The sequence below is a fragment of the Mauremys reevesii genome, linkage group 6 (assembly GCF_016161935.1).
Source record: "Mauremys reevesii isolate NIE-2019 linkage group 6, ASM1616193v1, whole genome shotgun sequence".
Taxonomy (NCBI): domain Eukaryota; kingdom Metazoa; phylum Chordata; order Testudines; family Geoemydidae; genus Mauremys; species Mauremys reevesii.
In genome coordinates, this window is record NC_052628.1 from 117,939,210 (window position 1) to 117,962,083 (window position 22,874).

The window sequence follows — 22,874 nt, forward strand, 5'->3', positions numbered from 1 at the left end:
GGGGCCTGGCTCCCTTTGCAGAACATTAACCCTTTTCCATCTGATTGAGCGTGGGACACATTCACCCCAGCGCTGACACACTCCAGAAGCCTTCTCAGCCCCTGGGCTGTCGTTCCATTTGCTTCCTGCCCAGCAGCCTCACTGTGCGCAAGGCTTGTGTCACTTTTGGAGGTGGAGAATTTCCCCCACCCGCTTCAGTGGAGTGACTCCTGAGTTACCCTGGGGGGGAGAAAGGAGAATCCGGGCCCCTAATTATGTAGCAGTTGCTGCTTTCCCCAGCAGCGGCTGTTCATGCTGCAGGAGCTCAGGGCTGGGCTTTCTCCCTGGGCTTTTGTTTCCCCGCAGGCTGCACGGTGGGGCTCTCCATGGTCATTAGAAGCAGAGGCCAGTGGGCAGCTCTCAGCACCCAAGTTGCTCCCCCAGAGGACAGAGCAGCCTCCTGCCTCCTTCTGTGCTGCCTGCCCAGCAGCCCCCTTCCTCGCCCGCTCCAGCCCTCTCTGCCCCGGAGCCGCCTGAGAGCGCAGCCAGGGGAAGCGCCGGCCGGCTGGGGGGGCAGCTCGTGTTCCTTCCCTCCTGGGGAACGTTCTGTGCCTGCTGAGAGCCCCTTCCCCCACTCGCCAGGGGTCCCGCACGCTGTCTCCTGCCACAGCCCCACAAGCCAGGCTCTGCAAAGGGGCTGCCTGCCGCCCAAGCTGGTGCCTGCTGCCGCGGGAGCCGCCACTTCAGGGCTGGGTAACAGGCTGCCACTACCCCCCCGCCCGCAGTAACCAGGCTGTTAGTGTCCGGTCACTACGTCTGACCGAACACGCCAGGTTCCTTTTCAGCTGGACTTTCTGGTCAGAAACCGCACACCTGGCAACCCTCATTTCTGATTCTGTGCTAGCAGCTGCGTATTGCTCCCACTGCCAAACGTGGTGCGTGACTCGTATCCCCCTTTTCCAGAGGCGCTTGCAGCCCCACTGAAGCCAATGGGCGCTAGGCCGAGTTTCACCCGCAGCGGATCTGGCCTACTCCGCAGTGTTTCTCAAGTACCGTAGCGCAGCCTGGCACTCCGGGCTGGCTGCCGGTGGGCCGCGGACGGCAGGATAGCAGCGGGGAGCTCAGCCCAGCCAGCTCAGTGCGGGGCAGCAGGCATGCAGTGTTTAAAAGGAGAGCAGGGACATTGGACATGGCAGTTTGGTGGAAGGGGGAAGTCAGGCCTACGTGGATTCAGCAGAGGGTGACCAGATGTCCCGATTTTATAGGGACAGTCCCGATATTTGGGGCTTTTTCTTATATAGGCTCCTATTACCCCCATCCCCGTCCCGATTGTTCACACTTGCTGTCTGGTCACCCTAATTCAGCATCTTCTAGACTTTTAAGCCAGAAGGGACCATTAGATCATCTGGTCTGACCTGACTAATAGGCAAATCTCATGCAGAGCGGCAGGGGTGGCCCGCAGTGAGTGACTAACAGAGCTGGGAATTAGAGACGCCAGCTCAGGCCTCAGCAGAGCAATAAGTGTTTGTTGTCCTAGGAGGTGGGTGGAACTGCACAGATGCACAATGGCAAGATGGCTGCCATCTGGACTGCTGCAAAGCCAGCTGTGTGGGGCCTGCTGAAATGGTCATCTTGATTCGCCAGCGTATTACTCCTGCTGGCATGACACATTGGTCAGGGGAGTAGGGCCAGTTATATTCCACCTGCTTTCAGATGGATTCAGAATCCAGACTAAAACGCTGGCTCCTCTGCCCGGTGATCACGTCAAAAGACTTTATTGTGTGGAAGAGAAATTGTTCAGGAAGAGAGACTCAATCTCAGGGGAAAGTGACGCCACTCGGTTCTAAAGATCCTACGGCCCAGGAGAGTTGAGACAAGTCTGATACGTTTCAAGTCACAGCAGACACGTGCCGGGCTCGGTTTCTCAATTTTTTTAATTATTTTTTTGGTTTGTATAAAAGAGCCCATGTTCTAGGAAGATAATTAACATGGGAATTTGTATTTCTTTCCCCCAGCAATTTTCTGGCACAAATCATGTTAGATTTAAGAGCAAAAGCCAGAGATGGGGACAAATGGGGAACAGGGGAGAGAAAAAGAAAAAACAGACAAGAGGGAAATTGTCTGCAAAAATACTGGAGTTAGCAACTGCTCTTTGGTTTCTATCATTTATAGCCACAAAGATACTTTACATTGAAATGAAACCAAACATTTTCATGTGCCTAGAAGAGAGGCTGGGATGTGGAAGGGAGAGAGGAGAAGGGTCTTTTCTTATCATCATTCAAATTCATTCTTTGTCTTGGCCATTTCATTCATCTTGAAGGGATTCACTGCTTTGTTCTAGAGGGAAGCAAGCTTGCCTGTGTCCATAGCCCGACTTCCGGGAGCTCTCCACGACAGCTCTCCTTCGGCCAAACCATCCCACGGGTCTGATTCCACACCCCGTGTACCAGGAAGGGTCGATATCAGGGTCTAGAAGGCAAAGGCCAGGAAGTCTTTAGAACGTGAGGCTGAGGACTAATTCTCCTGAGCATGTGTCACAGCCACCTGCTTGGGATGGAGAAGGAGGGACTTCCCGAGCTAAAACCATGGACTGGTCCAGCTGGAGTTAAAGCTCCCAAGCTCTAGGCTGTGATCGCTCATATCCTCTGTGGCTCAGGCTCAGGCCCCAACCTGTAACATACACTTGCCAGTGGTTGCACCTGCCTTGTCATTGCCGGTGGTGAGCAGGTGGCGTGGCCTTCGCTTATTTTAAAATGACAATGTCTTTTGCACAGTAATGCAGGAGGGAAGGGGGTAGCCATACAGAGGACTGGGTGACTCAGGGCACTGGGAATGGGGTGCAACCCTCTTCCCCTGTCTGGTTCCCGTTGTGCCAGGCCTATGGAGAAGCACAGGACTCGATTCTCCAGGGACTGCCGTCCAGCCCCTTTCACAACCACCGCTAAAAACCAACAGCAGGCACCCTGAGCCACGCAGCGCAAACAGGGCCCTGCTGGGGTGACGGGAACCAAGGGCCACATTCTTGGCTTGGAGCAGATCCTTTGAAATCAGTGGGGCTCTGCTGATTCACAGCCGCTGAGGATCTGGCCCATGTGCTTAGTTCTCTGGCTCTGCAGTGACTCACTTGCTGACATGCGACCTGTGCGTCCTCGCGGCAGTTAGAACATGGGCTTTGTGCTATGAGCACGTGGGGCCCTGTCATCCTGAGACTGCCGACAGCCCGGTGTGTGTATAGGCTGCCCCACCACCAGAGCACCAGGCAACTCCATTGCCCAAGCTAATTCAGGTGGGCTGGGGAGTCAGGAGAGCTGGGTTCTAACCCTGCCTGTCACCTCGAGAAAGTCACCGCCCCTGTGTCTGGTGTGTTTATATTGCAAACTCATTCAGGAAGGGCTGTTACTGCCAGGGGTGTGCCTGGCGCTTAGCACAGAGCGGCCTGATCGCGTCGGGTGCCACCGGGTGCTGCCGTGACACACGTTGTAGGAAGAGATTTGCTGGACAGGCTGATTAAAAACTGCAAGTTTTTGAGTTCTGCTGTCTGGAAAGTTCCTCTAGACTTTTCCTGGCTCATGGAATCTGCAACGCGGCTGGGCCAGGAAACTCCGTCTGTTGGCCCTTTGTAGGCCTTGCTGGGGAGAACGGCCTTCGGGGTGGGCGGGAGGAAGGGGGTGAAAAGATGTAAGGAATTGTTTTAGAGTGTCTGAAGTCTCTAAAGGACCGTTTTGCAGTCCAGCTCCTGGACTGAGCCAGAGCAGAGTGGCTGGGTGAGGGAGGAGCAAGAGGGGGATTCTGGAAGGACAAGATCAAAGCCTAGATAATGAAAGGACAGAAAGCTCAGCCATCTCACGCTGCAGCCTCTAGCCTTGCAGTGACCCGCAATGTTGCACGTTCACCGGCAGAGGGCGCTGCTACACAGGCCCGAGCACACAGTAACTAGCAATGACAGCCTTAACCCAGAGGCCTTTTCAAAAACTTTTGCTGCATTTGAACAACTCCACGTGTTTGGGGTCAGGTTGGGACAAGTCCTTACACAGGTGTGTGCGTGCGTGCAAGGAGACCCTGCTCCTGCCATGCCAGGCCCATGCCCGGCTGCGGTCAGTGTGCACGGGGAGATACAGGGAGGAGGCAGAGTGGCTTGAGGTGCTCTGAGTGCGGGCAGACTTCATACGCGCACAGCGCTGCTCCTGCACCTCTGCACTACACCCTGTTCAACGCCTGGGCGCTCTGGAGACTCTCCACCCTGTGACTAAACCAGGCTCTGAACATAGGCTACCATGGGAGAGAGACAGGAGAAGCCTCTCTATTAAACACTGACCCTGCCATGCCACCCACTGATACCGTCACCGACCTCCTCGGCTCTTCTGTGCTGGGTCCAATTATCGGGGGAGGGCAGAGATACCGGGGGGGGGGGGGCAGCAGAGCCATTTGGGGTGGCTCTGCGCCAGTCTGCACCAGCTGAGGAGCTGGCCTGGCTGCTGCAGTTACAGGGACTTACTCCTGATTTCCATGGATCGCTCGTGGAGTCGGCATTCGGCTTTGGGCAGGGCCAGACAGATGAGCAGCAGGTACATGAAGCAGGCAGCCAGCAGTTTCATTCCCTTCAGCTCCCCCAAGGCTTGTGGCTGGTGCCGGAATTTAGCAAGGTGTGAGTCCAGCCTGCAGAAACAGAGACCAGGAGAGTTAATGAGACCTCATCTTGGGTGGGGTGGGGTGAGCAAATCAATACCCTCTCTGGAGAGACACTCACCGAATAACAGGAATTACAGCTGTTCCCAGGAAACTGGAGGAAACATGGAAGTGCCAACGTTTTGAAACGGGTTTTGTTCCAAATTGGACTGAAAAGCTGAAATTGCCCAAAAATAAAAAATTCCAAGATTTTTTTAAATTTGGAACCATTAAAATGTTTTGTTTAGTTAATGTCAAAGCAATACACACTATTAAACCATCAATCTTAAATACATTACAATTAACGGTTTAATATAAAAGTCAAAACGAAACAAATGAAAATGAGGAGATTCAAAACGCTGTGTTTTGACTCTATCAATATGAACCACTTCAACATTATCGAAACAAAACCAGAAAGTCAAAACGGTTCATTTTGGTTCTTTATGCATCTAAAATGTTGTCAGAATTGACACATTCCCGCAAAATAGTTGGACTTTGACAAAACTGCATTTTCCAATGGAAAAAAGGTTCCCCTGAAAGTGTTTTGCCAAGCACCAGTGGGAACGGATGCATGATCAGCATTGTCAACCACACCTTAGTCATTCAAAAGTCATGAGTCAGGTCCCCCCAATCATGAGATTATGATCATAATATATATATATATATATATATATATATATATATATATACACACACACACATGTTTCTTTTTATTTGTCAGTCTGGTTTCTGAGCTGCTACAGTGCACTTGGGTTATATTTTCAAGCTTTTCTCCTCAGCCAGTAGATCGAAAAACCATTTTTGATGAAAGCCAAGACTCTCGTGCGATCTCTGGATTCCGAAAACTGGATAAAACATCTCGAGAGTTGGCATCACTCTAAGCAGTGAGTGAGTAGTTGCCTTTTTGGAGCTGCAACTAAACCTGAGACCTAAACTTACCTGTGAAACCACACACAGGTGCACACCTGAGCGTCTCCTCTGTGGGCATGTAACAGGGCGGCTTGCCTGGGTTCTGGAGTCTGGGCTAAGCCAGGCCGGAGTACAAGAGGAGCCTCACCTGAGCGGATGCAGGTGATTTAATATAAGAGGCAGCAGGATGCGGCAGGTGTGTGGCTGGCTGAGAGGGAGGAAGGAGCAGGAGGGCAAGCAAAGGAGCCAGAGGGCTGAGACCTGGCGGCTTTGGGTACAAGACTCTCTGGAGTGCTTAAGGGGCCCATAAGGGGCTGCTAGAGGCAACACACTGCAGAGGCATCCCTGGCCACAAGGGGGCGCTTCGGCCGCAGCAACACTCTAGGGCAGCAAAGGGCAGTGAAAGGGCTGCAAGCCGTACCACCAGAGTGACACAGGCACCGATGCCTTGAGCTGGTAACTGCATCTGTGACATGGGTCCAAGGAGCTGGCTGGGGTAGAGGCGGGGGGTGGGGGGGGGCAAAGGGGGCAGTGGGCAGGCCAGCATTGTCCCAGCCATTTGCATTGCTCATGGCAGAGATGTAACACAGCCAGGGCTAATACGTTTCTGCTGCCCATCCATCCGTAAAGCCGCCGAGTAGCTGCTGGCTTTGGAAGTCCTGGCAGTGCAGCCACTGGGGAGATCCATCACCTTTGCTACCTCCATCAGGGGTGTTGGTGCGAGTGAATGTCCTGGGCCCAGAGTTTTGAGAGTACTCTGCCCTGGAGATGATTGAGCCCTGCACCAAAAGCTACATATTTTGAAGGCACCAAGGACCATAAAAACTCTCTGAGCCCTCGTCATCTCTGGCCTCGATCCTGCAACCTCCTTTCCAGGCCTCCCCGACAGCCAGGTCAAGCCCCTCCCTCCTGTCTGACGGCTGGGCTTGTCTTCTGACCTTGTAGCTATGACCATAGGCGGCAGGTTCGTATAATTTTTGGTGGGGCCCAAAATGGTGGTGTCCCCCCCCCCCCCCGCTCTCACCCTGTAAGCTGATATAAAATGAAGCTACAATGCGTCAGCACTACAAGATTACAAGGGTCAATTAAAAGTGGAAAGTCAGAAGCAGCACTTGCCTGCTTTAATATACAGTATTAAATTTTGTTGCACCTGTTGTGACAAAGTGGGAATGTTCTTAATGTTTTCTCTGAATACTGTGTGGGTGCCTCAGTTTCCCCTGCAAAGTGCCAACTGACGGTGTTGGGGACAAAGAGATCAGGTGGCCTCCTTGTCTGGAAGAGACACAAAGGCCAGATGAGGGAGTGTCAGTTTGGAGCTGGCTGGGGAAATCGGGAGAGGCCCAGAACTTGGGTCTGGGCTCCCCACCCCCCCAAGATGGACCTGACTGAGGGGTCCTGTTTTCTGTACCTACAAGCTCTGTTTTAGACTGTGTTCCTGTCATCTAATAAACCTTCTGTTTTACTGTCTGGCTGAGAGTCACGTCTGACTGTGGAGTTGGGGTGCAGGGACCTCTGGTTGCCCCAGGACCTGCCTGGGCACACTCGCTGCGGAAGGTGCATGGTGTGGAAGGGCATGCTGAATGCTCCGAGGTCAGACCCAGGAAGGTGTAAGCTTCTTGCTCTGGAGACAGTATGCTCAGAGAGGAGGCTCCCCCAGAGTCCTGACTGGCTTTGTATGGAGTTGTTCCAAAGCATCCCAGCATCCCCTTCCACACCATGCGCTTCCCGGAAGTCCGCACAGGCACTGACACTCCCTCCTCCGGCCTTTGTCTCTTTTCCAGGCATTAGGAGGCCACCTGATCTCTTTGTTCTCCAACACCTTCAGTTGGCACCTTGCAGGGGGGTGGCCCAGGCCATCAGTTGCCTGGAGACAGGGTGTCGGCCATTCTCTGTGCAAACGGCATCACACTGGCCCTCTAGGGCTTTACAACAATCACACCCCCTTATCCCACCATCTAGAGCCTTAAGAAATGCATTGGGGAAACTGAGGCACACAGACAGTACTCAGAGAAAACACCTGTATATGACCAGTTACATACTTTGAAGGGTGTAAAATAATCAAATATTGTGCTAAATACAATGATACTCCAAACTGACCACCAAATTTAAGTTGCATGTTTTTCCCCTCAGGTGAGGGTTCTGGGGTGGGGCTGGGGATGAGGGGTTCACAGTGCAGGAGCGTGCTCGGTGCTGGGGGTGCAGGCTTTGGGGTGAGGCAGGGCTGAGGATGAGGAACTTGGGGTGCAGACAGGCTGCCCCAGGGCTAGGGCCAGAGAGGACTCCCCATCACCACCACTGGCAGCAGCAAGCTCCAGGGGAGGGACCCCTCCTCTCCCCCCTGCCCCCCACAGCACACTCACTCTGCACCACAGTCACTGCATATGTTCCTTCCTAGGGCCCCTCAGGTCCAGAAAGCCCACTCACCTCCCCTGTGATGGGTACTAGGGGGTGGGGGTTGCCATCACAGGTAGCCTTCCATGTTGCTGCCCCTCACCATAACTTCACTGTGGATGGGGCTGCCCCTTGCCCAGCATGGGGCAGAAGTGGGGTCTGTACGGTGATGGCTATGGGGCAGGGGAGCAGGGTGTCATAAAATTCACCTAAGCCCAGCTGCTCAGGTAGGTCTATGAATCCCCCTCCCCCATCTGCCCTGTGGTGGGTGGATGCTGGAGGGGAGGGGCACTGCCTTCACATATGGCTTCCTGCCTCCCTGACCCCTGCTGCAGCCTGCAGCCCCTCACCGTAGCTTCAGTGGGTGGGGGGGACGGTGGGAGGGGATGGCATGGGGCTGCCCCTTCCCCAGCGTTGGGCAGGAGTGGGGGCTGGGAGGGAATCATAGGGTCAAACACTCACGGAAGCCCAGGACCTGCTCAGGTGGGTGAGGTCAGTCTCCGAGTCCTGGCCGGAAGTGCCCTTTGCATCTCCTACAGGTAGGAGGGGAGGGGAGGGCTGCCAAGCATGGCACAGCCCCCTCCCCTCCCCCGGCCAGTGCTCCAGCAAGCAACAGCAGCAGAGGCAACAGGCAAGGCAAGGGAGAGAGACATGCCTGCGTTTAAGCCTCCAGCCTCCAGGGTGGGGCAGAGCAGAGGGCTGCCACCAGCACGGTGGGCCCCCCTCCCCCTCCCCCTCACTCGGAGATGGTACAGTCAGCAGCAGCTTGCACTCACTGCTGACTGCTGAGCGGCAAGGAAGAGACTGAGACAGGCAGATGCAGCTGCCTGCGTTCAGGCAGTTAAGCTCTCTGGGGCCCGGCGGGGAGGGGAGGGGGGAAGCTCTCCAGCCCTGGCGGCGGCGGCGGACATTGGTGGGGCAGAGCCCCTGCCTGGGATTTATTCATGGGGCTAAAGCCCCAGAGCCCCATGTAAGTCAGCGCCCATGGCTATGACCACGTCACCCTGCTTCCCTGCAGTCGGTTAAACGTCTTGTTCTCACTGTTAATGTCGTTCATGGCTCGGCTCCTTACCTGCGCTTCTTTTTGTCTGGGCCTACTGCCTCCACTCTGCCGACGATGCCGCCCTTGTCGGCCTGTCTGTCCACTTCTCCCATGCTTCCCAGGTGCAGAGAGTTCCTGTCCCAACTAGCCCTCACAACTGCCACCCCAGGCCTCGTTCTCCTCAAGGCCTACTTGTGTGTCACGAAGCCACTGGTGGTGACAACTGCTAATGGCTCATTAATGGACAGTGGGGATCGCACAGAGTAGAAGTGGGTATTCACCCACAAAAGCTCATGCTGCAAAACGTCTATTAGTCTATAAGGTGCCACAGGATTCTTTGCTGCTTTTACAGAACCAGACTAACACGGCTACCCCTCTGATACTTGACAGAGTATTTTGTGCATTTGTTTGCATCTCAAAATTTATTTGGACTTGTAAGAAGACTCAGACCCATCTACAGTGCACATTCATCAGCTGTGCACCCTTCGGTCACCTTATCTATTGTTCCATCACCTCATTCCCTCACATTGTTTGCTACGCTTGTTCGATTGCTTTTGACTTTCTCTGGTGTGTCTTGTCGTAAGTTGGGCCCTTACCCTGCAAGCGGCTGTGTGTGACCAGAACCCTGCATTGCGTGGCCAGGGTCAGGACCTCAGACCGAGTTCATCGGGGCCTGGTCTGTCTTTTACCGTGTGTTTGCCACAAAGGGGCTGTGATCTGATTGAGGGCCGTGGGCACATAAAGAATCCAAGACACCTCCTCTGAGCACAGTTAGAGGCATGTCAAGATCTTAAGGATCATAGAACAACTCTCCCCCTCCGTCCATCTCCTGATGTGCTACCTGGAAAAGCTTGAAGTCAAGGAACAACCGCAGCCACTATACTGTCCTAAGCAGACTGTCAATTCCCAGTGTGTGTAGACTCATAGACTTTAAGGCCAAAAGGATCATCTAGTCTGACCTCCTGCACATTGCAGGCCCTGCAACCTCACCCACCCAACTCCTGTAATATTTATGAAGCACCAACAAAGTGCTTTGCCTATAAATGAAATACTCCTGTCATCCTCCCTACCCCCTCCGCTGTTTATTTTTCTGCCTTCCTCTCTAGGAGCAAGGGGTGAACTCCTGCCCCTCTGGCCATGGTTACTGGAAATGGGAACAAAATTTTTTCCCCATCCTGACTCGGGATGAGAAGTCAAAATCTCAAAAATTTCCTAAACTGAAAATTTTAATAAAAAATCAGTTTGGGTCAATCAAAATGTTTCATTTTGATCATTTCAAAGTGTTTTATTTCAGTTTTGACTCTTAATTTCTTTAACTATCGCTAGCTGAAATTTTGAAATGAAAAGTTGTTTAGGAATCAGAACTTTTCATTTCAAAAAATGCTAAAATGAAACATTCTGAACATTTTCAAAAAATGTCAAGTAAAGAAATTAATCAAAACTGACCCTTTTGCATGAGAAATTTTGGTTTTTGATAAATCAGCATGTTCTGATGAGAAACACTGAGTAAAAACCATTCCCGACTAGCTCTGATTGCTCTTCCTTTTTGTATACTCCTTGGTGAATGACCATAAGACATTGTAAGAAAAGAATTGCTTTGAAAAGCTTCTTGGTCTATTACTTCTGTTCATTGTTATTTTCTATCCAAGTTACTGACCTGCTTAAAACACTGAAGTGGTTCAGAAATAGACAGATGTCTTCAGCCTAGGAAATAAATGACCAAGGAGTCATGCGTGAGGAGTCAACACAAGTGTAAGTGTTCATTGTAACCTACAGTCTCAGTGCGAAGTCCTACTACCTTGTTAATTCTTTCCCTAGCACATCAGAGAGGGCGTTTTGGAAGACATTTCTTATTGGTGTGAATAAAAAGGAAACTCGTGCTGAGGGGTGCGGGGGGAAGGCCGGCTGTCATTTAATGAAGCAATGGTTAGAAAAATATAGGGGAAGCTGTAGGGGATCCAAGCTCTGGCCCAATGAGCCCACGTGCATGACTAAGGCCAGCAGAACTTGAAGCTGGATTGGCTAGTGGTGAGACCATTGGGCTGGGGCCCAGAACTGGTAGATTTCTGGTTCTGGTTCTATCGCTGACCCTTGCCAGGCCCTTACTCTCTTTAGTCCTCACTTTCCTGTCTGTCAAACAGGCATCACAATACTTCCTGGCAGCAGGTTCTGAGGCCTAATGAATGTTTGTTAAGCAGGCTGAGATCCTTGGGGGGTGGGCGGGGCTGTACACCCGCAAACTATTGGTCTGAATCATGCTAGGAAATCCATGTAATTGGATGATGCCATGAAGGTGTTCGGTGGGGACGGCTACCTACTGAAAGCTGTGCCTGGGGAAGGAGCCACGCAGTTCCCAGTGACACCAAAGACAACTGTCAGACTGACTCCTCCTGCACCCCTACGTCTGACACTGCAGACACTGGAGCTCTCGGGCCCAGCTCAAAGCCCACTGGGAGTCTTTCCAGGGATGTCAGCAGGCCCTTAGCGGGCATCCTAAGAAGGGTTTCAGGTGCCTTAGTGAAGGGCTGGAAGTCAGGTGCTTTAGGACTTGTCTGCACTTGAAATGCTACAGCAGCACAGTTGTGAGAGATTCTCCCATCGGTGTAGTTAATCCACCTCCCTGAGAGGTGGTAGCTAGGTTGATGGTTCCAGCAACCTAGCACTGGCTACACCATTAATTCCTATGAACTGCAGGAGCACCCCTTTGGGAGAGCAGGATGAGTCCCATGACAGAGCCACACAAGCCCTGACTCTCACACCTGTAACTGGCCGAGCCGTCAGTGGATGGCGGTCCTAGGCTCGATTTGCGTTTACTCCGATGCCTCCCACCACCGAGCTGGTGTGTGGTTTCAATTTGTCAGCGTCATTTACTCTGACAAAGTCACATAGCCCTTCCCCTTGCTGGGAATCACCCTGGGACTCCAGGTAGAAACGAAGTGACTCTGTTTGGCAATCTCTTACCAGAAAGGCCAGCTGATTGCAGTTATAGCGCTGCCAGCAGGCTGCTGAGTTTGAACCTTATAGCAGCAAATATCCAACGGAAGGAAATGTGCTAATCGTTAGAGAACCTTCTGTCCATCCACACCTGTTCTTTTCCCCTGGGCTGTATCACCATTGATCGCCTCCTTTTTAGCCCTCACGGTTTCTCTCCTGCATGCGGCGATAATTGTACATGAAGTTATGCACCCGCCGCTGGGTGCATTCCATTTTAAAATGTGAAATTCTGTGCTACAGATAACAGATGCATTCTGGAACCTTGGGAGAGACGGACTCTGAGCACTGAGGCTTCTTCACACCCCTTATGGCACAATTTCCACCGTGCTTCTTACATTCTCGTTTAAATTGATGGCAACCATGCAGCCGAACATACCGGGCATGGGAGTCAAAACTCCTCACCAGTGCTTCCCCGTGCAACTGGCACACTCTCACTGCATCGCCCTCACCATTCAAGTGGAGTGTGGACATTTAAAAGACGGTCACTGGAGCCGATGCACTAGGAATGAGAGTGGGATCTGGCTGCAGGTTCTGCTGCATTTGTCCATTGCCCCATTTGGACAAAGACAGACTTTTGGGCAGTCCACACCCCACTGCTGCAGGACATGGCCCGGGGACACCAGTTAATGTGCAGATGTTTAGGTGGTAACTCTGAGTATCAGTGGAAGAACAGCATTCCCACCCAGCCCATTTCTAGTTCCTACGGCTCCTGGGAGGCTCAAGTGTCATGTAGTTGACCTCTCAATGACAGTGATGGCACCTGTGGCTGTTCTAGCTTGAGCAGAGTGCTCAGTTCAATCAAAAGGCCATTTCCCCCTGAAAAGTGCGAGACCTGAACATCCAAGCCAGGCTCTGAAAATCAAAGGGCTTTTTACATCAGCAATAAAGATTCTGCCATCAGGACGTCCAGAATTTGGCAATTCTGCTGCTGATACAACAGACAGAAGAGATTCCACCTTGCTTTTCCAGAGCTGGCTCAATCTGCAGTGGGAACTTCATGCAAAAACTGGGTCAGCGAAGGAAGCAGGTGTGACCTAAGACACACAGGGCACAGTTTTTAACACCGAGCGCACCCAGCTGCGGGTGCCTAACTTCATGCACAATCACCATCCTTGCGGGTGATAATACGATCAGAAACTGAACACATAATTTTACTCTTTTCTGGCTTCCCCACTTTTTATTCCAATTGGGTTTTACTAGAGGTTTCATGGGTCTTAAACGATGAGGTTAATATCTGAGTATAAATGCACAGGCTAGATGCCTAACATGTCCAGTGTTGTTTTCTTCAACCGCCTGGAATTCAGGAGCTAACCGAGCATGTACAACCTACAAGGGATGAGAGGTATTGTTTCAGATGTTCTTAGCATCGGCAGCAGACTCAGACAAAGTCAGTTTTCCTTTGCAGGCCTTTTGAAAATTCTAAGGCTCTGAACTCAATCGACAGAAAATACCTGTTTTGCCATGCAAACAACATTGTAGTAGCGGTTATAGTTCAGTCACGGGAAAACAGAATTAGAAGCCATTTGGATATAAGCTCAAAGGCTCGCACTGTGTATGGACACTTGCCTTTCGTTGCAGGCTTCATGTACTTTCAGCAAAGAGCACTTTATGGGAAATACTGTTTGCTGAACGTGTAACACTGCTCACATGGATGGATAGTACACAGACATTCATGTGCAGAAAAACTCATACCAAAAACTTCAAACATGCGAACAAGCACATTGCCACAGCACACAAGGGTCACTGCATGAAAACACCTGGCTGCGTCCCCAAGATAACGCATCACACAAGCAAACAAAGAGTGGAGGAAAAACCAGTGGATTCAAATAAGGTGCAGTTCCAACCCCTTCCAGTTTACCTCTGGCTGCGAGTGTGTGGCTGGCACACAGACATGCTAAAGTACTTACTGTGTGTCAAGCAGGAGTTCTGGAGTGCGATGCTGCTTCCTTCCTCCAATGATTGGACTCTGTGAGCCAAAGAGCCCGTTTGCCTGTTTTATGCCTTGCCTTAGTGCTGATGTCACAGACAAAGCCAGCCCTGGACAAAGCCAGGGCATTTTCACGTCAGCTCCCCTCCCCATAACCCATTATGTTAATTTGTATCAAATCAAGAAAGGGATTTTCATGACTCATGAGGGCGCCTATTTTATCTTGGGATTCTAATATTTTCTTCATTTGGACAAATCAGATAGCTTGGAAATACGCTAATCTTTCCCCCACGTGGGCCATTATTTCCCATGTAAGGAGCTGGACCTCATCAGGAGTGTATGTTGTGCAGACGCATTCCACAAGGTGCACACTGGTACGTATCTGCATGTGGTTGCTGAATTAAGCTACAATGGTGTAAATCCCACTTGGTGCTTCTATGTTAGGAGTTTGTATCAGTGTCAATTTCTTTACTGCCGACAAGCCTGTACAGTTCCTACATCCCAAACCTAGGCCCAGGCCCGTCCACTCCATTGGGGTCAGCTCAGCTCCCTGAGGGGCTCTCAAAGTGTCCAGTTCAGGTACTGACCAGCCCCAAATTTTGTCACCTCCTACCCATCTGGAGCTCCTCAGTCTGGGGCACGGTCGCTGGCTTAGCAGATTGCCCTCTGTCTCTGTGTCCAGTTCAGTCAGTCCATCTCTCTCAGGCTTTCATCTCCCAAAGGGGTGGGGTGGGGAGGAATCCCGTCCCTGCTGCTGGAGAAACCCTCACAAAGCTGTTGCTGCTCCTGGCAAAGCTCTCAGCACCAGCCTTGTAGCCTGGTGCCACATGCAGTTCATTCCCCCTTCCTCGGCTACCGGTGTCCTTTAAATTCTTCCTCCGCTGGGAGCAGGCCCTGCACCTGTTGAGGGGCAGGGCACCCTAGTCCAATACTGGATCAGTGAGGGGCCCATACACCCCATCACCGTGAACAGCGTATCCCCCCTTCCTCCTCCGCAAATCAGCCTGGGCTGACAAAAGCCAAGAGAGTAACATGCCGTAAGAACAGCTGGTCCAGGGGAGGAAGCTCATTTAGCCCTGAGACAGAGCCTGCTGGGACTTTTAAGAATCTGTTCTGATAGCATTGAACAGCTTAATCTTTAGCAGAATGCTGCGTGTCTAAGGTATGGCAGAGTAGTGATGCTTAGTGCTACAGAGTAACCACCTTTGTGAGGCCAATAAAAGATAAAGTAGCTACAAAGCTAGAAGCAACTGATTTGAACTAACCCCAAACCTGGGAGGGGAGTTAACATGGAAATAGGGTGACCAGATGTCCTGATATTATAGGGACAGTCCCGATATTTCGGGCTTTGTCTTATATAGGCACCTATTACCGCTTACCCCCGTCCCAATTTTTCACACTTGCCGTCAGGTCACCCTACCTGGTAATGAGAAATGTCTAAGAAAAGCTTAACAAAAAGGGATCAATACATTTGCGAAACCAACGGAAGCTGAAGCTGCATTGTCCGGCACTGGAGGCAAGTGTGACGAAATCACTGCGTGTTTTGCCGTTATCAGGATCTGTTAGACCTACTGGCTGAGTAAGTGAATGTCTCTATCCAACAAGCGGAAAACATGCTGGAGAAGGAGGCCTGTTCGTGTATGTAGCGGAGGGACAAAATGACATGGCTGGGATATTGACCGCCTTTGGAAATCTGTCTTCAGCAAGAGAGACAATGAGAAGATGTTTGGGCAATTAATAAGAAATGGCGACATGTTAGAAACCTAAACAGCAGGTCCTACTTAGCATCAAAGTGGGTCGAAATAGTTAAAATTGCTCCTGCCAGCGAGGCCAGTCCTGCCGTCTGCAATAATGATTTTTCTGTTTGGTTTGCTGATTTTTGTGTGTGTGTGCAAAACTGCCAGTGAAGCAAAAAGTCAGTTATTTGCCCAATACTAAGTGCAACTAAATAGGCTCCAGTGGTGAGAGTATCAATTTCCAAGGAGCAATTCCTTTCCTTTCATAACAACCATGGCTATTCTGGTCCGGTAACAGTCAGTATGGACGTGACTGACATCCATGCCTAAGAGCTATTAAAGTTGCTGGGCATCTGGATCCTGAATCCCCACTGCAGCTTGAGATCCCTTCCGCTCTTGCCGCCTGCCCCAGAGCATTTCCCCTCACAGCACCATTTGGCTTTCACTCTTCAGTTGAGTTTCCCGCCACTTTCTCCAGGCTTCTACCCTTTCACTGGTTTTACTTTATTTTTTCTCTTTTATTCTTTCATTTCTTTCCCCCGGTTTGGGTAAACCTACCCTGTACTTGACCCTCCACACCCTCTAACCGCTTCCCACTAGAGCCTCCCTTCTCTCATGACTTGTAGGTCACACACTGCAGTTTCTGGGTCTCCCTCTCCCAGGCTCCCTGCTCCTGGGGAGCCTCCAGCTTCTCCCCCAAACCCCAAATCCTAATTCATTCTGTGTTCCTGCCACCCCCACATCTGCCTGTCCCCAGCCCGGCTGTTAATTCTCCTCCTCAACCCTCCCATCACTTCTGCCCCAGCCCCTCCCTCAGTTCTGCCCCTGCAGCCCCATGTCTGCCCTCAGGGCCCCTCTGCTCCTGTTGTGGGGGGAGGGGGCTGCAAGGTGGAAGTTTTGCCTATGGCGCAAAATCTCCTTGCACCGGCCCTGCTGCTTGGGCTGCTCCATCCCCAGCGGCAGAGACACAGCAATGAAGGGGCCAGAAGCTTTTGGTGAGGAGGGATCAGAAGAGGCAGGTACCAGCTTTAAACCCCAGAGGGAAGCTCCCTCCCCTAATGCAGCCTCAACGCCCAGGCCAGGAAACAGAGACTTATTGGTACTGTTTGAAGACAGGATACTGGACTATGTGGACCTTTGATCTGACCACTCGGACCATTCTGATGTTCTTATAACTAACCGAGCTGTATCTGCCCCCCACTGTAACCCACTAGACCCCAGTCCCCTCCTAGAGCTGGGATCGAACCCAGGACTCCTGGCAGGGTCTCTCCCGACAGAGTTAGTAACAAAGTAGGGATATACAGTCACATTTTAACCAGTGTCCCTACAGTGATTTTCCACAAGATGTCAGACCACGTTAGTATTAGAGCTCAGTGGGTCTAATATCGATTTAATTTTCTTTCTTTTATAAGGAATTAGATACAGGGCTCCTGCCAGCTCATTGCTAACTTCCCTGCCAAAACACTGGAGTTTTCAGGTGCGCAAGTAGCCCCTGGAATCATGGTTAAATTACCCTCCCCCCCCTACCATTTGAAATGGGGCTCCTGTGTGCACAGTCCCCTACCGTGCTCCCCCAGAAGAGCTGCATTAACAGGCAACTCTGCAATTGACCCCCAGGCCTCTCTAGTTCCTTGGCCACATGTATCCTGTCCCTATTCTGGCGGCTACTCCGGAAAAAGAGCTCGCCCCTGCTCCCACCTGAGGGACGTGTTGGGTTGAGATCAGCTGATCCAAGCAGGCAGTAGGGACAGAATCTGAGACTTGAAGCTCCTAGAGTGACCTCTTACCTTTATAGACCTGCCCTTCAGCCATCCCGAGCTATTTTCAAGTGTAACATGATCATAACTAGACCCATTTGAAACCCTTCACCACACAAGACAAAGCCCGTAGGATTCCTCATTAACTATTTATTTCTCCTCCCCTGGCTCCCTACAGCCACTAGCCACCTTCGAGCTTTCCCTCTTCTCTCCCAGGCTCTGCTCACTTGATTGCAGCAGCTCAGCGGATGGTCCAGCTTTGCTCTTTCACTTCCATTCTTCACTTCTTTGGGGGGCTGCATTTGCAACCGAGCAGCCTGATGGAAATCCCTGAGTCCTCTGTCTCGGCAGGCAGGCCAAGCAGCCAAGGGAGGTTAGCCTGAACTGTCAGGAGTGGAGGCTTGGCCCATAGGGTAGGGTTACCATATTGGAACTGTCAAAAAAGAGGACACTCCATGGGCGGGGGAGTGGTTTAAATGCTCCAGACAGATGCTTCGCAGGTAGGGTTGGGGGCATGTAAGAGTCCGGTGTGGGGGCTCGGCCCTCTCGGGTGTGGCCGGGAGCCAGGCCTAAATCACTACACGGCCTAAATCAGCAGTTCAGTCTCCGAAGGTCCAAGGGCTCAGACCCTCAGGCAGGGCTGAGCAGAAATAAACAGTCAACGAAGCCCTAGCCCTAGTCAGGGCGGGGCAATAAACAGTAGTTCAAGGGGCTCAGCTACTTAAGCAGGAGCTGAGCAAACAATAGTTCAGGGCTCAGATCTTTAAGCAGGAGCTGAGCAGCAATAATAGTTCAGGGCTCAGGTCCTTAAAGCAGGAGCTGAGCAGCAACAATAGGTGAGTCCAGACTTCTGGGTCTGAGCTCTGATGTGAGGGGGAGACTGCCACCCGTGAGGCGGTGGCATGGGGGGACACAGGCCCACCCACTCCACTGTGTCCCAGACCCAGTTAGTCTGCTGCTGTGTCGGTGGGGTCCTGACCGCAACACACCGACATCGGCTCGAAATCTGCAGTAGCCAGACTGGGGTCAGCTACCCCCGGGCTACTTCCCATCTCCCCCTCCATGGGTACCTGCTCATCGCGGGTGTCCGCAGCGGGGTCCCAGACCATGGGCTCCTCGTCGTGCTCAGGGCTGACTAGGTCGGGCTGCTCCTCAGGACACGGGTCGGGGGGATGCTCGGGCAGCTCCTCGGGGTAATGGGCTCGGGGCAGGCTCGGCCAGTTCTCCTCAGAGTACCGGGCTCGGGGCAGGCTCGGCCAGTTCTCCTCAGAGTACCGGGCTCGGGGCAGGCTCGGCCAGTCCTCCTCAGGATACGGGGCTCGGGGCAGGCTCGGCCAGTTCTCCTCAGGGTACGGGGCTCGGGGCAGGCTCGGCCAGTTCTCCTCAGGGTACGGGGCTCGGGGCAGGCTCGGCCAGTTCTCCTCAGGGTACGGGGCTCGGGGCAGGCTCGGCCAGTCCTCCTCAGGGTACGGGGCTCGGGGCAGGCTCGGCCAGTCCTCCTCAGGGTACGGGGCTCGGGGCAGGCTCGGCCAGTCCTCCTCAGGGTACGGGGCTTGGGGCAGGCTCGGTCCAGTAGGAGCTCGGTCAGGAGCGTCTGTCCTCTCCAGCCGCCGGGCTGCAACTGAGTGCTGGGCCAGGGCTTTTATACTTCCTGTCCCGCCCCTTGACTTCCGGGGGGGCGGGGACAGGTGGCAGTGGCTCCGCCCACTGTGGCAGCTGTTCTGGCTCCTCCCTCTCGGGTTGCTGGATCTGGATCAGGGCTCGGGAGAGGAAGTCCGCGTTAGCATGGTCCTTCCCGGCCCGATGACGCACAGTGAAGGCATAGGGCTGCAGGGCCAAGTACCACCGCTGCAGCCGCATATTATGGTCCTTCATGCGAGCCAACCATTGGAGGGCGGAATGGTCGGTGACCAAGGTGAAGGGGGCTCCCAGGATGTAATACCTCAGGGCTTCACAGGCCCACTTCACAGCGAGGGCTTCCTTTTCGACCACTGCGTAGTTTTTCTCTCGGGGGAACAGCTTCCGGCTGATGTAAAGAACCGGATGCTCTTCCCCCTCTACTTCTTGGGAAAGGACGGCCCCGAGTCCCACTTCCGAGGCGTCTGTCTGTAAAACAAATGTCCGGTGGAAATCAGGACTATACAAGTCCGGCTTGCTGCAGAGACTCGTTTTGAGTGTCTGAAAGGCCTCGTCGCACTCGCGGGTCCATTTCACCTGCCGCGGGCTATCCTTTGTCAGGAGCCCCGGTAAGGGGGCGGCAATTGCCGCGAATTGAGGAATAAATCGTCTGTAATACCCTGCCAGCCCCAGAAACTGGCACACCTGGCGCTTCGTGGCTGGCGGGGGGCAGGTTGCGATGGCCTGGACCTTGCCGACAAGAGGTTTTACCTGTCCATGCCCGATAGTATACCCCAGGTACGTGGTCTCTTCTCAGCCGATGCGACATTTCTTAGGGTTGGCTGTTAACCCGGCCTTCCGCAGGGACCTCAGGACGGCTGCGACCCTTTCTAGGTGGTTCTCCCACCGAGGACTGTAAATGACCACGTCATCTAGATAGGCGGCCTCGTAGTCCTGATGTGGCTGGAGGAGGCGGTCCATTAGGCGTTGAAAGGTGGCCGGAGCCCCATGGAGGCCGAAGGGCATCCGGGTAAACTGGTATAGGCCAGTGGGTGTGGCGAACGCAGTCTTCTCCCTGGAGGCTGGTTCCAGGGGGATCTGCCAGTACCCTTTGCTTAGATCAAGGGTGGTGATATAGCGGGCCTCCCCTAAGCGGGCCAACAGCTCATCTATCCGAGGCATGGGATAGGCATCGAACTTGGAGATAGCATTAACGCACCTAAAGTCGATACAGAATCTCTGTGAGCCGTCGGGCTTCGGTACCAGCACTACAGGGCTGCGCCACTCATGTTGCGATGGTTCAATCACCCCTAGATCCAGCATAGCTCGTACCACCTCCTCAACGACCTGCCTCCTGTGATACGGCAGGGCCTGGTCGCGCCCCGGATCACCACCCCAGGCTCCGTCTGGATCCTATGGTATACCAGGGTGGTGTATCCCGGTTGGCCCGTAAAGGTGTGGGAAAAGGCTTGCAAGAGGCACCGGGTCTGCTTGAGTTGGTCGTCTGTTAGGGTCTCCCCGAGCTGCGGTTCCCCGGGGTCCTCTGTATGGGCTACCTGGGGTCCTAGCTCAGGTTCTGGAGGGTAGGGGTTGATCAGGAGACCTTCATGTTCCTGCCAGGGCTTGAGGAGGTTGACATGGTACCGTTGGGTCTTCTTTTTCCGGTCCGGCTGATTGATTTCATAATTAACCGGGCCCACCTTCCGAACCACCTCATATGGCCCTTGCCACCGGGCCAGGATCTTCGATTCACTGGAGGGAAGGAGGAGTAATACCCGGTCTCCGGGATGAAAGTCCCGAGTCTGGGCGTCCCAGTTATAAGTCTGGGCCTGCGTGTCTTGGGTGGCTTTCAAGTTCTCCTGCGCCAGGGCCCCGCCTGCTTAAGGCGCTCCTGAAGCTGGAGTACGTACTTTAAGAGGCCCTGGGACGGCGATGGGGCTTGCTCCCAGGTTTCCCTCATGAGATCCAGCAGGCCCCGAGGTCGCCGACCGTACAGCAACTCAAAGGGTGAGAACTTGGTTGAAGACTGGGGGACTTCCCGCACCGCCAGGAGCAGGGGTGGAAGGAGCTGGTCCCATCGGCGAAGGTCCTCCTGGGGGAACCTACGCAACAGCTCTTTCAGCGTCCGATTGAATCTTTCAACCAGCCCATCTGTCTGGGGATGGTAAACGGACGTCCAGAGTTGCTTTATCCCCAAGAGTTCACACACCTGCTGGAGCAGCCGTGACGTAAAGTTGGTCCCCTGATCCATGAGGATCTCCCGGGGCAGGCTGACACGGGCGAAGACCTTCACCAGCTCAGCTGCGATGGTGCGGGCCGTGATGGTCCGGAGAGGGATTGCTTCGGGGAACCTGGTAGCATAGTCCATTATCACCAAAATGTATTGGAACACTGCGCTGCTCTTAGGGAGGGGCCCCACCAGGTCCATGGCCACCCGCTCAAAGGGGGTCTCAATCAGAGGCATCGGGACCAGCGGTGCCTTGGGAGTTCGTGCTGGGGCAGCCAACTGGCATTCCGGACAAGAGTTGCAATAATTCTTTACCTCCTGGTGTACCCCTGGCCAGAAGAAGCACCCCAGGATCCGAGCCAGGGTCTTCTCGTGACCGAGGTGCCCGGCCGCAGGGATGTCGTGGGCCAGTTTCATGACCGCCCGGCGGTGACACCGAGGCACGAGGAGTTGTGTCCTGGTATCCCCCGTGCGGGGGTCCCTCTCGACGCGATACAGGTGCTCCTGCCGCAATTCAAAGTGCGGCCACTGCGCCGCTTGATGGGGGTCGAGGACCGTCCCATCCAGGGAGGCCAGCTGGTCGTATGTCCGCGTGAGTGTACGGTCGGCCCGTTGATCCCGGCAAAAGTCCGTGGGCGCCGAGGGATCCTCCCCCACTCCGGGGGGAGGATCTTCACGTCCTTCCATCGGGTTGGTGCGGTCGGGGGCTTCCACCTCGTCTTCCTCAGTCTCTGGGGCCTCCCCTTCCAAGGCTGGCGTGACCTGCGGGCTGCCCTCGGCGTGGCGGCGTAGTACGGCAGGGAACTCGGGCCAGTCCCGACCCAGGATCACCGGGTACGCCAGCCGTGGAGCGAGTCCCACTGTCATCAGCCGGGTGACCCCATCAATAGTCAGTTGGGCCCTGGTACTTGGGTAGGGCCGTATATCCCCGTGGATACACTGCAGCTGAATGTTCCCCAGGCGGTTGTAAGCCTGCGGGCCCATGGTTTGGCAGACCAGTGTCTGGCCGCAGCCTGAATCGAGGAGGGCCACCGTCGGGCGCCCCTCAACGACCACGGGCACGGTGATCTTGGCCGCTTGCCAACGCCGGGCACGGCCTTCCCCTGAGTAAACCTGGCCAAAGGTACACTCCAGTCCTCGGCAGTCCCACTGTAAATGGCCATACTCTCCACAGGAGAAACAGGGCCCCAGGTCTGCTCGTCCCGTCCGTGACCGGGTCCCGGGGTTACCTCCAGGCAGGTTCCGGTAGTCCCCTCTCGCCACGGGAACCGGGGTCCGAGCGGCTCTCCCGGAGGACGTGGCGGTACGGGTCCGGGCCTCCGCTCCACGGGAGGAAACTTGTACGTCTGTGAGGGTGGGCGCCCCCTTCTTTTCTGGGTTGGGGCGTTCCGTCCGGGGCGGGGCTGTCCGGCCAGCCGAGCCCAGCGGGGTTTCAGCCGCAAGGAAGTCCTCCATTAACGTAACGGCCGCGGCCACTGTCGCCGGCCTATGGCGGAGGACCCAGGCTCTTCCTCGCGGCGGGAGTACATGGGCGAACTGCTCCAATACTACCACTCGAAGCTCCTGGGCCACTATCCGAGGTCGGGCCCCTGGAGGATACGCCAGGCTTCTAAACCGCTGTCGGTAGGTC

The 22,874-nt window shown here is 53.8% G+C and overlaps 2 protein-coding genes across 4 annotated transcripts in view; one reads left to right on the plus strand and one right to left on the minus strand.

Annotated features, from left to right (window-relative positions):
• LOC120407516 (ras-related protein Rab-17-like) overlaps positions 1-22,874 on the plus strand; it is a 45,672-nt gene that overhangs the window by 11,065 nt on the left and 11,733 nt on the right. The window contains exons 5-6 of one of the 2 annotated variants that reach the window (XM_039543138.1): positions 10,636-10,738; positions 12,221-13,960. The gene's annotated coding sequence lies outside the window, so the exon portion shown is untranslated. Of the gene's footprint in view, positions 1-10,635; positions 10,739-12,220; positions 13,961-22,874 lie in introns of those variants that run through there. The other variant, XM_039543139.1, reaches the window with a different exon arrangement.
• LOC120407517 (prolactin-releasing peptide-like) lies at positions 1,896-18,513 on the minus strand. Of its 2 annotated transcripts, none has more exons than XM_039543142.1 (3): positions 18,471-18,513; positions 4,475-4,635; positions 1,896-2,448 (listed from the first exon to the last, which is right to left on the minus strand). In XM_039543142.1, the coding sequence occupies exons 1-3, from the start codon at positions 18,476-18,478 to the stop codon at positions 2,285-2,287; spliced, it is 333 nt and encodes a 110-aa protein (XP_039399076.1). In that variant the 5' UTR covers positions 18,479-18,513; the 3' UTR covers positions 1,896-2,284. The 2 variants fall into 2 exon arrangements, with proteins under 2 accessions (XP_039399076.1, XP_039399075.1); XM_039543141.1 differs by lacking the exon at positions 18,471-18,513 and adding an exon at positions 9,017-9,958.

Coding starts and splice junctions, on each gene's coding strand:
- LOC120407517 (XM_039543141.1), bottom strand. CDS start 9,099: ATGGGAGAAGTGGACAGACAGGCCGACAAGGGCGGCATCGTCGGCAGA. Junction 4,636..9,016: donor CCAGACAAAAAGAAGCGCAG/GTAAGGAGCCGA, acceptor CTGTTTCTGCAG/GCTGGACTCACACCTTGCTA. Junction 2,449..4,474: donor GCGATCCATGGAAATCAGGA/GTAAGTCCCTGT, acceptor TTTGCCTTCTAG/ACCCTGATATCGACCCTTCC.